The sequence below is a fragment of the Mirounga angustirostris genome, unplaced genomic scaffold (assembly GCF_029215605.1).
Source record: "Mirounga angustirostris isolate CCGP_5_RB_7025 unplaced genomic scaffold, mMirAng1.0.hap1 SCAF_2, whole genome shotgun sequence".
Lineage (NCBI taxonomy): Eukaryota > Metazoa > Chordata > Mammalia > Carnivora > Phocidae > Mirounga > Mirounga angustirostris.
The window spans coordinates 161,380,816-161,395,507 of NW_026991710.1; the positions used below are offsets into that span (position 1 = coordinate 161,380,816).

Below are 14,692 nucleotides of genomic sequence, written 5' to 3' on the forward strand. Positions count from 1 at the left end.
ACAAATCTCACAATATTTTATTTTTAGAGAAAATTCATTCCAAGTTGGCTGATATCAATCACAGCATTCATCCTACTTTGTATAGGTATAACCATATTTCTCAAATGAAGGGCTTAAGTTCTGGCACCTCTGGAATAATTTCTACTTCAATACATCCTAATACTATATCTCTTGATTGTTTACTTTCCAAGCTATGCTGAATAATAAATGTACATGAGGGGCTTCGTATGTGAGTCATATGTTCAGATACCCACACATGTTCATAGTTTGGATTCCCAGCAATAGTCTTTGAGACATTTTACTTCTTTATCAATTTATATTAACATATAGAAGATCATTCTGAAAATATGATATCTAGTTTATAAATTACTGTTCACTCACTCTTGACTCGTTGTTAAAAATAACACCTCTCATGGCATTTCATGTGGCTATGGCAATTGAGGATTCTTTTAATTGCCCACAGTGGTGTTAAGCACTGTTCACGGATATATAATTTTTCACCTCCTAACTTAGTAACAATGGCCCTTGTCTAAAATTTATAGAAGTTTGCGTGATGTAAAATTTGACCTTGAGTACATATTTTCTTACTAAAACCAGAAAAGAGACATGCTCAAAGTATGATTGAAGCATGACTGAGATAAACCTAAAATTGAACAGTGCCTATCAGATATTAAATGACCTCAAATTGATGAATATAACTTCAGATATCTGATTAACGAAATTGTGGTATCATTTTCTTTCCCCATAGTTAAAATTATGTGTCAGTTGACAATAACAGGCTCATTTAAAACACCAACCTAGAAAGCACTGTTAAAATATAATCTTGAGACAAACGGCAGGTAGAGATTAAACAATAAACTGTAAGCCTATTAAGACTGAATTGGTCTAAATTTTATATCTCTTTTAATTTGTAACTTAGCAATGATGCAACCAGCTGCAGGGAGAGTTTAAAGTTTCAGTGATTTATCAATTTCATTTTCTATTCCTCTCTCCGAGTCACTAGTCCCTGGTTAATTCCTGGGCAACACAGAACCCAATGGCAAGAGAAAAACCATTCCAAAAAAGTCAGGTGTTTTGACTAGTAAGTAAATGGGTCCAACTCATGTCACCAAAAAAAAAAATCATTTTCTATATTCAGACTTGGAGAAAACACTGAGAAGGTATCAGTTCAGAAAATGCAGACTTCTGATTAAAAAATGAGATTCTACTTAATTTTAGGCTATGGTTTAACTCACTAGATAAAGAAGGTGTATTATGTTACCATGAGCCAAAATGGTTCTTACTTCTTTCTCGAAGGACAAAACAGTGATTTTCAAATCTGCGATCTTTTAATGTTGGAAGATGTGCTATTTGGCCACTATATTCCTCAAACTGAATTAGCCACTTTTTTGGGTATTTAAGACTGTATCCTAAAATAACTAATTAATTATTAATTAGGGATTAATACTCAGGAAATTTCTCTTTGAAACACCCAAAGCACTGGGCATCTTTTGTAAAAGTTATTTCATTCTTCATAGAATTCATGTGCTGCTCTTCCTTCTGTAGATTTGCCCAAGGTTCTGAGAAAAAGCAGAGGAAGGACAATTTATTATTTGCTTAGTGTTTTACAACCCACCCCCTCCCACCTTCATGATGAAAAGGTTATCCAACTGGAAGTTCAGAACAAAGGTTGTGAGTATATACCCAGGGCACATGAGGATAATGGATCAGATGTAGATAACGGCAGGCTTGTGGGAAAGAAAGACACTCTAAGATCTACTTAGCCATGTCCCAATAAGGACTATCATTTTCAGAGGACTGAATCAAATGATTTCAAAGATGATATGATTTAAGAAGATTTCTTAATTCTAAAACTTGTCAAATGAAATGCCTGGTTCTTTCTTTTCTTGTGATAGGAGTCTTCTAAAGAGTTATATCAGAAGATAAGAGACAGAGAATTTTGATTAATTTAGTGACAGAAGAGAGAAACTGCAGAAGTAGTTATTAGTCTGAATCATAATTCCTAGATAAAGTTCAGATGTATAAAGAAAAACCACCTAAATATCTGTGGTCTCAGTAATCCTGTAATCAGACAAGGAATATATCAATAGACTTTCTCAGATAAATGATTGTGACTTATATAAGTAATATGACCAGAAATACTTTTAAAACAGCTGGAGGTATTTCCTAATTTTTCAGGTTTTGTTTCTACATTCACATATAGTCAAAGTTATGGATGATTTGGGGAGAATGTATATGCACAAGTGTTTGTGTGTGTTTGTATGTGACATAAATGCATGTATAAAACTTCACAGAGGAGTTGCTTCTAAAAGTTAAAGCAAATGTGAAATTGTCTCAGATTTGTGATGAGGGAAAACAAAGCAATGAACCTCTAAGTAGAACAGTCCACTTAGATAAAAATTCAGTTATTCTGCCCGGCTCAGTACCATCAACTATTTTCCATTTTAAGTTTATCTTGAGTACTCTTACATTAATGTTTTTAATCAAGTGGCTTCATCTTATTGTTCAAAGTGTATGTCATAATTCAATTTTTGTAAAAAATGAAAAAATATAAAAATTATATATGCATTGAAAAGGTCTGAAAGAATATAAATTTAAATGTTAATTGGGAGTTATTCCAGGGGGATAGAGTCACAGTGATTTTGTTTTGCCTATTTTTCCTGATTTATCCATAATCCATAATTATCCATGGATAAATTATAACATAAAATAGAAATTTAAAGTAATAATAGAAATTCCACATAGGGTCTTTAATATGCTTTTCTGATTAGGCAATTCTTATTCTGTACTTTTGTCTATCAATGTAACTGAGAGAAGACAAACCAGAAGTAATTGTTTTTTCTATTTCTGGATGATGTTGTGACCAACCTTTCCCATTGTTTCTTGTTTCCCTGGCTTGTATGACGTGATCTAAGCTTTTCCCTCTTATACTTGTAACCCATTAGTACTTGGTATCCGGCAGGGAAATGAGTAGACAAATGAAAGTGAGATAATGTGAGAATCCAGGAGGGCATGGAGAAGGTCACATGCTTAATCTCCACTTAGTATTGACACTCTGGAAAGATTTAGCTGACAGCTGCCATATGGATTAGTCTTAAAGGTCAGTAGGAAAGAGCCAGGGGATTGTTTTCAGATGGAAAAGAAAACCACCTCCTAAATTCTAACTCCATTAGCTCCCCATCGTTGGGGATTTTGAGATGGATGCTTGGTGGCTGCCCCTTTTTGGCTCTCTGTCCTGGAGTCTGCTGCCACTTGGAGCACCAAGAAGTCCTATGTGCTGCAGCTGATGTTTTGCTTCCCTGGAGGGGCTAGGCCCACAGTCACAATGATGACTATTGTGTTGTATGCTCTGCACACAGGCTCTGTAAAGGTAGCAGGGATGCAGTACAGAAAAAAGCAGCCAGTAACGATTCTGTGGTAGTGCAAAAGGAAAATAAAAGAACAGAAAGAGAAAGAAAAAAGAGGAAGTACTGCCAAAAACAAATGGGCCAGGCCAATGCGTACATGGAAGGGCTAAGAAAGACCACCTGAAGATTCTAGCCACAAGAACCAGTGCAAGTCTTTAGTTATGGGACGAAGAGCAATGTATGAAGCAGTGTCCCTGAGTGCAAGCTCAGGATACCCGAGGATCTTTAGCCCATGATGCTCACCAGCCAGACTTTTTATTCAGAGACTTGTCATGGCATTTCACAAATACCACAGATGCCTTTCCTTTCTGCAGATGAGACACTTTCTCCCTGGAACAGAAGATTACCCTGTAGAAGAAAATGGATGTGAACATGTCATATGGGAAAAGAGAAACAACCGAAAATATATGGTTTGGTCAGGGCTGTTTAAATCCTACCTGATCATTATGATTAATTATTTTGATATTTCCAATAACTGTTTAAAGTCAGGCCATTCTGGTCAGCAACACATCTGAACCAGACAGTTATTTGAGGGCCTAACCCACTGTTCAACAATAGAGTTAATCAGTCTAGGCAGGATATAGACAGCTTGGAGCAGCCTCAAAATCACAAAGCTTTCACCACGAGGTGATACAAGATCAACTTTACCACTTCCTTGTATCTGCATTAGGGAATTCACAAACCATTCTTCAACTGCCCTGTTAGAGAAACAAATACTCTGCATAGCCTCTCCATCCACAACCTGTTTTTTGTTTGTTTTTTGTTGTTGTTGTTGTTTCTTTTGTTTGTTATCAAAGAAAATGACCAGAGAGAAAAAATTTATCAGTCCTAATTTAAAGAGTCATTTTTATTAACAATAATGGCACACTATAGTTTGCAAAATACCTATACATTTAGTAAAAAAGTTTTAAATCCTATGGGGCTCTCTATGCAATTAATTTATAGATATACGTGAGGTGGGGGTGGGGAGACAGGATGAGATTACCTTGGAATCTTTCTTCTTGAAGAGGTTGATTTTAATCTTTGAGTGTCAAAATAACATCTCTGAGATTCTTTCCATAACTGTTTCGTGCTTGCAAGAAACAGTGCTAAATGAGAAGCTGAGATCCTCAACTTAAAATCTCAGCTCTCACTCAATAATTGTGATCAATTCAGGGCTTATATTTTCTTTCCATGAAATTCAGAAATACTATTACTTCCCTGGTACGATAATAAAAGAATACTCCTCCCCAAAATTATAGGTGTAATTATCTAGTTGATATAGTTTTAAAGAAAAAGCTTACTAAAGTTCCACCTGAATGTTGAAGGCTCCACGATCCCTAGGTAAGGACACAGTGAGTCTAACGTAAATGGAGAAAAATACATTTAATTACTTTTTTTGGGTCTCTCCTGCTTTTACTCTGATCTTCTCAAGAGCGAAGCCAGAGCTGCTCCACCAGTCTGACCAGCTGAAGTATGAATCACTCTTCCATTTGAGTTTCAACATTAGCAGTTCCCCAATATCCACCTCCGTGTAAATCAGAAAGGAGTAGGTCTTATTTGCAGAAACTTCAGGCCTGAAGAAAAAAATCAGCGTATTTGGTTAGTTGTGGAAACAAGTTTTTTGTTTTTTGGTCTTTTTTTTTTCATTCTTCTTCCTCCCGAGACATAAATAGCTTTATTGTTTGGGAGATATTTTTAAAAACGCAAAAAATGTCCAGCAAGATACTCAAGATGAAGATCAATGTCATTTAGGGTATTTTAAAAGATATTTACACCCTTTTAATCTATTTTAACTTTTACACAAACAGTATGAACTATTTAATACAATTCTTAAGAAAAAAATCCATAAATCAATCATTCAGAGGCATTTATATTCATCTTCATATATCCCCTTTCAATCTATATTGCTATGTGAACATGTTTACTTTGTTAAAGTCATAGGATACCTAAAATTCTCTATTCTTTCTTTGTTTACTTCATATTTTACTTTCCATTTTTTGCCATGTTTTACCTGGTTTTCTATAATTATAGTTTTTAGAAACTAGATTGATTTTATTGACTTTAAACCACAATTCATTTAACCATTGCCTCAATGTTGGGTACTTATTTTGTTTCTAATCCATGCTATTATATGTACTAATGTAATGAGTATCTTTTGCCATAAAGCTTTTTTTTAAAAAATATGATGACTATTTCTTTTCCAAGTGTCCTACTCTTCTTCTGCTCTAAGGACCAATGGTTAGAGCAGGTAGCAGTGCCGGTGATAAGCCCACGTGCTGGAGGAAATGTCATGTGGCTACTCACAGAGTAAAAGGGATGTTCTCACTCTCGGCCACAGTGCCATACAGAGAGATCTCGAAGGCCTGGTTGGTCTGTGTATCACTCTCAGTCCCAGAAAAATGTATCTTTACTTGGTAATGGAAGACTGTAGAGAGAAAATTGGAACAAATGCTGATCAGTTTTTATGGAAACACCACCGCCCCCAAATAAACAGGTAATTCAGAACCACAGAATTCTGAACCATTAAATAGGAAGTGTTCACACATGACTATCAGTGTGAAGGATTTCTTCATATCTGCACAGTGTTTGTTACTAGAAAATTCAGACCTTGAATTCCACTCCCTTTCAGGAAAGTGTGGTTGTAGTGGATAGGAGGAATCCAGGTGTGTATGAATTGTTAAGCAGTCCTGGAAAGTAGTCATCTTTGATGGGGCACAAGGGAGATCAAATCAAGAAGCCAAAATACCCATGATTCTTTCTCCAAGAACTCTACCCTTTCTTGGCCATCTTGTCCCCGAATATCTATATGGAACATATTTGGCATTTGTTAATGGGACACTGTATGTAACTGTTTCTTCACGTTTTATGGGTACATCTGACTCCCTACCTATGTGTAAATTCCCTCATGTCAGAAGATCACGTTTATCCTCTTTATCCCCCCACCATCTAGCACAGAGCAGGTATTGTAGCAAGCTCACAATCAAACTTATTCATTGAATCATCGTCAGTGAGGCCATAAAGACTGCTAGTTCCTAATGTGTTCTGTATTAGGGAGAACCTCTGGAAGCAGATACTTGAAATTCTACATTTCCTCCCTGCTCTCCCCATCACCCTGAGTAGGTGGGATGGGGGAGATTAAGGAGATAGGAAAGGCAGCAGGCTTAACACACAGCTACTAGAGGTGAAGAGAAACAGAGTTTGGGGTTGAATGGAGCCCTTGCAGGCATCACCACAGACCAGAGCAGGGGAAGTTGAGACTGCCGAGGTACCCCCAAGAATAGTGATGGAACACTGCATAGCACTGAGCAGGACGCCTGGGGATGAGTCTTCAGAAGATTCCAGTCTCCTCTATACCTCGCACCCACTTTCTCATTCTGAAGAGTCAGGGAAACTAACTCATTGCTTAAAAGGTTTCCTTGAATCATTGTTGCTCCAAACCTTTGGGCCACCAAACACACCACTATAGAGGTTCTAACAAACCACCTGACAGATAGTTGCCTCCATCAGATACATTTTACCTTGGAAAACTATACTTCAATATCATCCCTTCCCTCGGACTTCCATGTGGACTCCACATAAGTTAGCTTTTCTGGTCTTAGTTCCTCTTGCCAGATTTCCTTGGTATCTCCTCTCTTGTTTCCCTTCAGTCCTTGTAAATTTTGCTCTAAACAAGTTTGAAATTCAACTAGGTACAAATTCATGACAAAATGGAAATATCTTGAGGTTTGGTATATTCTTCCCTCCCAGGAATAGCTGAATGTTAAAATACAGGTAATTTTTGCCTTCACTTAAAGCAAACTTTAGGAGTTGGCCAACTTTTTTGTATGAAGGGCGAGATAGCAAATAATTTAGGCTTCGTGGGCCATACAGTCTCTGTCCCAACTACTTAACTCTGCTGCAGTAGTGCAAAGGCACTCGTAGTCAACAAAAAAATGAACGTGTGTGGCTGTATTCTAATAACACTTTCTTTACAGAAGCAGGTGGTGGGCCAAATTTGGCCCAGGAGCCATAGTTTGCTTGCTGACCCTGGATAGATGGATGGATTCAAATTAGCTGGTGCTAATGAGCCTGGTACTAATGGGCTGGCGCATGCTAGGGGTCACAGCTACAGAGGAGGGTGGCAAACAAGGCTGCTGCATAGGGTAGTGCAGGCTGTGCACTGGGCCTTACTGGCAGTGGGAAGTGAGGGTTCAGGGTCTAGTAACATCATTCCGCTACCTCTGTTGGTGAAGGACAGACTCAGTACCTGTGATGCAATGAGCATGATAAAAATCAAATTGATTTTCCTTATTCACAACATTCTCCAGCCTACCTTTGTACGGCATCTGAGAGCGCGTCTTCAGGTACATTTTGCTGCTTCTTTTGGCTCTGACCTTATTGATCTCATAGCCCAAGTTGTTGCAACGGTTCTTTCTGCAACTCAGGCAGAGCCCTTTTTCAAAGGCTTCCTTTGAGTTGCACCGGTAGGCCTTACTTGGATTTTCTTCATTCAGCAGAGAGTCAATAAAGAGATGAATGGAACGCTCATGGGAACACTTTACTAGCTGGTCCACATCTGGGGAAAAAGAGGCACAAAGAAAATTCAACTCCATGAGTGTCCACAATGAGTGTTTCATCGTGTATGGCTAAACCAGTTTAGGTGTGGTGTCAGAACAAAATTACCTAAGGATCTAGTCCTATGACTGACTGAGTGTAAGCCCTATTTAAGGAAGTATTTTTGGTGGCAGTTTTTCATCTCTTCCTGAGTGTCAAAACTGCAAATTTTCAGAGAACTTTTGCCTTTTCTGCTGTCATATATTTGTATGTTTATGAAAATACAGTAAGAGACATTCAAGGTAGAAGTTGATTTCCCCCAGTTTATCATATCCTTCTCTTATATTGAAAACATAAAATATTTCTACATGTTACTAGAAACAACATCATAAAAGGCAGAATTGTTAAGTGAATAGTATTTCATCATAGATACTATGTATAATTGGAGGTTGTCTCACTACTAATAATTTTTACTTCAAATTAATCGCAGAAATAATTAGCAATGTAATAAAAGTGTATCTCTTACCATAAGATTTTATAACTATTGAAAATAGTAACATTAAGCTATAATTTCTATAACATGTGTACAAAAGACCTGAGCATATTGACTACAGGTAGGTTCCATTGCTCACAAAGGATGAAAAGATCGCTTAAAACAAATTATAAATTTAACACAAACAAGATTACTGAAGTAAACATTAAGATAATATTAAATTATATTTTCTTCTTTAAATTTTGGAATATTCATTATTAGAGAATGGTGATTTATTTTTTCTTTTAAGATTTATTTATTTATTTTAGAGAGAGAAGAAGAGAGAGAATGCATGTGCATAAGTGAGGGGAGGGGCAGAGTGAAAGAATCTTCTGGCAGACTCCCCACTGAGGGCAGAGTACCACTCAGGGCTGGATTTCATGACCCATGAGATCACGACCTGAGCCGAAACCAAGAGTCAGACGCTTAACAGACTGAGCTCCCCAGGTGCCCCTGATTTGTTTCTAATTTGTACATCTCTTTAAAAGGCTGACAAAAGAAATTTGGACTAATTAACAATAACTCTTATGGTTTCACAACCATATTCAAAGTATAACAACATGTGGCCCGATATCACTTTACGCTGTTATTATCAAATGCAGTGGAGTTTTCTTGTGTAGGTCTCACCTTTCTCTTCTTTTATTTCTGGAAGCTCAGTACTCAGTGTAGTCTACAATATAATACATAAAAGAAAAAATGTCTGTCTGTCTGACCAAAGGAAGTACTAAGGCTGTAATGGTGATTGTGCTGAATATGATAGCTTCTTCAGAAACATTTCTTGGCTAAATGTGTATATTAAAACTACATACTTGTGGGGAATGGGTAGGAGACAGGATCAATAAAAATTAAGTGTGAAAATTACATTTAATTAACTTCTAAATCATATTTACCTCCAAGGCCTCTCTCTGCAATCACACGGATAGCTTCCCCAATGTTACATCCTGGTTGAAAAGTGCCTCCATTAGGATAAATGTCAACATGTCCTACTGGTTTCTGGATTCCAATACTTCGGCCAGGCGACCCTCTGGTGAATGTGTGTAAGACGTCTACAAAATCTGCATCATCGGGAGAAAGGCGACTTGGAGCTTCTGCATATTCAAAGTTAGGTCCAGCTGGATCTAGGCCTTAATGCAAAAAAAATAAAGGCCTCACAGATTTTTAAATTCCCATTCATTCTGGCCTCCATTAGTGTCACCTTAGCATTCAATTGTTCATCATTTGAATGTAACTGGCAGCCACATAGGTTCTTATTAGCTCCTTATTCTGTAGTGATTGGATTCTTTTTTTTTTTTTTTTAATTAACATCTAATGTATTATTTGTTTCAGAGGTACAGGTCTGTGATTCAACAGTCTTACACAATTCACAGCGCTCACCATAGCACATATCCTCCCCAGTGTCCATCACCCAGCCACCCCTTCCCTCCCACCCTCCTCCACTCCAGCAAACTCCAGTTTGTTTCCTGAGATTAAGAGTCTCTTATGTTTTGTCTCCCTATCTGGTTTCGTCTTGTTTCATTTTTCCCTCCCTTCCCCTATGATCCTCTGCCTTGTTTCTCAAATTCCACGTATCAGTGAGATCATATGATAATTGTCTTTCTCCAATGGACTTATTTTGCTTAGCATAATACCCTCTAGTTCCAGTAGTGATTGAATTCTGAAATTACTGAGAGTATTAAAAGTAGGCCTAGCTCCTCTGAAAGGTATCTGAGTTTCTTGAACTAGCCATTAAATACCAATTTTCATTCAGGACAAGTAGATCTCCTTTTGTAAATTATTTTTGAACCTGGTGAGAAGGCCTTTAAACAATGGTGGGTTCTTTCTTTTTCTCTAGGCATGCCAAATCATCCATTGCCTTTGCCCTGGTTGACTGTCTTCCTTTTTACAACTAGCCTCTGGTGTTGGTCCTTTTTCATTTTTCCCAGCACTGATGTGAGAGGCGACATACATGCAATATACCACCAAAGCACAGAGCACAGGGAGGAGGGGAATGAGCTTCCCAGAGACTCCATTTGGCTCTCTGTGCTTAACGCTGCTCTATTTCTCTTCTGACAGTAGGTGGTAAGCCCTGGAGAGCAAGGGCCTGTATTCTATCCTACTCCAGGGAAAAAAAAGCCCTCCCATGACATAATCAAATGGCTGGGCGAACACAGAGGAACACCACACACATATGGGTATTTGACAAACATTCTGATTCTCTTTCAGAATGACAGGCATCTCAACTCTTCTGTGATAAGATTCCTGGCACTGCTTTCTTACCAGTAATTCTATTGACCTTCTTATTGGTCAGACTTCCTGCAATGCCAGCAGCATGGGCTCCAAGACTGTATCCCAAGAGATGGACATTGTCCAGAGGATAGTGAAATTCCTCCTTTGGAAGAGAAAAAGAAAAAGGGCTTCTTAGAGTTCTGTACAAAAGATCAAAGCTAAAAGGAAAAAAAGTGAATATAAGTATTGTTTTTGAAATGCAGGCATTGCTGAAAATTAACTCTACTTATTTTAATTTTGTGCTCTAGATCAAACACTCTAGTGTTGAGATTTTTCTCTTTCTTTAAAAACATATTTAATTAGAAAGTTTTCCCATCTATCTGAAACTGAAGTGTATGGAAATCTGAATTTCCATATATCTGAAAACATATGTATGCATGTACATGCACATGTGTAGCTATATATTTATATGTAGATATATGTATATATGTGTGCATCTATATGTGGATAAACTATATGTAAATACACACACATATATTAAATATATATTTAACCTTAACCCATTATTCCCTACTCTAAATACCCTACATCACTTTATTCTTTAAGGTTAGCCAGAAAAATGACTTAAAACCAGAAAGTATTACAGGGAGAATGAACCACATACACATATGATCCAGTCTTTTTATTCAACAGATGAGAAGCCTGAGGCCCAGGCAGGCGATCTGATTTGCCCAGGTTCACTTTGCTGATGAGCAAAAGAGTCAAGAAAAGAACTTTTATCTTTTAATGATCAGTCCAATAAACAGATTATTTTTCTACCTCTAAGTATCTGGCTTAAATAATTTGGCCCTGTCAGAGTATTAACTTTCTTTCAGCCAACCCCAAGATATTTTCAAAGGTAATTTTCAGAGGATGACATCAGAGAATAAAGTAGATAAAAGTGGAAGCTAAATCAGAACTCCTGACCCATAGCCACCTCACAGTCTACAGACCTTGCCTGCCATTTTCTTCCTAGCTCAAATCTATCAGTCCCCTAACCCTCAATAAAAATCTGGATCTTTAATCTACACTAAGGAATGGGTATTATTAATCTTTTCATGAAAAAGATTGGTATTCTAATGGGTCAAAGACAGGATAACATTTCCATGTGCCAGCCAAGTGGTAGAGAAGGATTTGGCTGAACATGACATCTTCCCTCTGCCCTGAAATAACAAGCTTTTGTCTGCTCGCCCTACTTAGTTCTTGGTCTCACCAGATCTATTCACTATGAGAATATCAAAGGATAGGGCAGGGCAGGATTATGCCTTTGACTTTACAGTTTTATCATTCTTATCATAATGCTGCTTTCTGGCTAAAAAAAAAATGCCTGTGCTTATTCTGAAGATTTGAATTGCCCCAGAAAATATTTATATTTATGTGAAAAGGAACAAAGACCAGCCTTTTGTTCAGCACTAGCGAAGGGATCAGTTTTGGACATATAAGCCTTCTTCCCCCAGTCTTACCGCCATCCAGTTGATGAACTTGGCCACATCTTTTCCCACCAGCTTGGTGTACCCGGCAGACACTGGATAATGCTGCTGGGCCCGTGACAGCCAGTCCACCACAATGACATTGGAGTCCGGTTCCCTCTTGTACAGGGCAGCCACAAGTTTTGGCACCCAACTCTCATACATTCCTGTCACCTGAAGAGGATGATACAAGCTTTCCTAAAATACCCACCTGCAACTTGTTATAGATATGTCAGCCTAATACACCTACATTAAATGGAAAGAAAACAAACAAACCTGAAAGGAAGCCCATTGGCTCAGAAAAAATCAAACCATGCAAAAGAATATTCAGAGACTTGTGCCTGCTTCTCCTGAGGAAAATTTGAGTATGCCAAAGAAGGAATGTGTTGAGCTGAGGAATGGCAGATTAGGTTTACACCACCAATTTTTAAAAACTTGTTTTATAAATTTTGTAAAACCAATAATTTATATAAAAGATCAATCTGAATAAGTTAAAATTCTGCAGCAGAATTATATACTATTTCAAAATAAATTTAATTACTTCCAATTAGGCTAATAAATTTTTCCCAACCGTATTATCTATTTATTTATTTTAAAGATTTTATTTATTTATTTGAGAGAGAGAGAGAGAGAGAAAGCACATGAGAGTGGGGAGGGTCAGAGGGAGAAGCAGACTCCCTGCCGAGCAGGGAGCCGGATGCGGGACTCGATCCCGGGACTCCGGGATCATGACCTGAGCCGAAGGCAGTCGCTTAACCAACTGAGCCACCCAGGTGCCCCAACCGTATTATTTTGGAGGATGTGAATGCACTTTTTTCTTCTTATAGAGAGTCATTTATATAAAACATTTGAAGTGCTAATGAAAAAGTAGTTTCAAACATACTAATCCTAACAGAAGGTAAATTCATTTAGCAATCTCTTTGTTAATACATAAGCAAATGATCAGCTTCAGCTTAGATTTTTTTATAATTCTCTCAAATTCTTAATTATCAGAGTGGAAATTAATGAGGCTTACCAGCCACAATTACCAATTATTAGATTGGCCCTGTTTGGAGATAAGGAGACTTCCAAATCTAAGTCTTTGCTTCTTATTTTAAAAAGGCTCCCAAATTCAAAGTCAAAAGAACTGTAAGAGTTCTCGGGTTAACTCTATTTATGTAAAATTTTAATTTAAGTTTTCAGAGAGGACATTGGACACCTTTGCAAAGATGCAGACTTTAAAATAATGGAAACACACTTAAAAACTGCAGACTATAAAACTGTGCACCATCTTGCCATGAACTTGAACAGAGCAGTAACCTGATTCAAATTCCCAAATCTCCCCACCCCTATCATGACCTGAGAGAAAATCATGTTGTAGCCACAGTAAAGGTTACTTAAATATGTACTCAACGAAGAAGGTTCTGAAATACATGTTTAAAGTAGCTTTTCAGGGGAGACCTATAAAACCTATATTCTTCTTAGATTAATTCCGGTAACAAAAATAGGAGTCATGAATTCTTAAACCAAGGGACTTCATTTGGAACTTTGATCTTATATAGTGGATTCTTTCAGATTTATGCTTCCATTTTATTTAGTTTATTTTCTAGACTAAAACTATCAAAACATGAGATCTCACTTCACTCCTGACACTAACAACTGTACAATTTTTCACCTCATTGCTGTACTCTGTGGTAGGAAAAAGCAAGCCTGAAACTCGGGAGATTTTGGTTTCAGTCCCAGCTCTTCCAATAATTACTTCTATGAATGTAGGCACTGTTTTAACCTTTTAAGCCACCTATAAAACAAAGGGGTTGGGTTCAGATGATCTTGAAGTTACCTGCCACCTCATAAATGTCTTCTTGTAACCATTCTGACTCCCAATCTACTTGCAGTAATTTAATCTCAGCTCTAAAGCTATTGCCATTTCAAGTATGAAGAGAAAAAAAGAAAAGGTATAAAGGTGATGTTAGTCCATCAGAAACTCATTTAAATCTTCTTTGAACCTGTGTCAGCAAGAGGCTGCTTTAAAAAGTCTAAGTGCAGCCTGGGTCATTGAGGGAACAAGTCAGAACACCTACCTAGCCCAAAACCCCGATGAATTGGTCCTGTCTCCCCTTCTCCTCTCATAGATGTTGGGGTTTGCCACACTTTGCAACTGCCTTTCAAGAGAGGATGATGTCAATTCTTCAGAATGCAATGTTACCCACTCCTTTTAGCCAGGCATGAGGACCTCCTACTACAATGAGAACTCTGTACTTAACACTTTGGTCTATGAAACCTAACCAGGTGGCAAAGCTCCAGGACAGCTGTGTCTCAACTGCCTTCTGGAATGTGCTCTATGCATACTACACGCTAAGCATTCTTTTGAATTTTCCATGGCAAAGCTGCAGAACTTCTACATTTCTCTTTGTCCTATGACCTTGAGTTGTTAAAGAGTTTACCTCAGATAAGGCAAAAAATCTTGTTTGCTCTAAACCCCTATTACAAGTTTTTCTGCACTATCAATGTTTCCAAGTTAGGCAATCTGTCAAAGAGTAAGTAAC

General features: G+C 37.6%; 1 protein-coding gene across 1 annotated transcript in view; it reads right to left on the reverse strand.

Moving 5' to 3' along the window:
* Positions 1-14,692, reverse strand: part of LPL (lipoprotein lipase) — a 24,255-nt gene continuing 9,563 nt past the window's right edge. The window contains exons 3-10 of the mRNA XM_045879967.2: positions 12,162-12,341; positions 10,711-10,822; positions 9,345-9,578; positions 7,702-7,944; positions 5,694-5,814; positions 4,781-4,963; positions 3,651-3,755; positions 1-1,559 (exon numbers count right to left, since the gene is read on the reverse strand). Of these exons, the coding sequence (XP_045735923.1) occupies position 1,559; positions 3,651-3,755; positions 4,781-4,963; positions 5,694-5,814; positions 7,702-7,944; positions 9,345-9,578; positions 10,711-10,822; positions 12,162-12,341 (1,179 nt within the window). The 3' untranslated portion in view covers positions 1-1,558. The remainder of the gene's footprint in view (positions 1,560-3,650; positions 3,756-4,780; positions 4,964-5,693; positions 5,815-7,701; positions 7,945-9,344; positions 9,579-10,710; positions 10,823-12,161; positions 12,342-14,692) is intronic.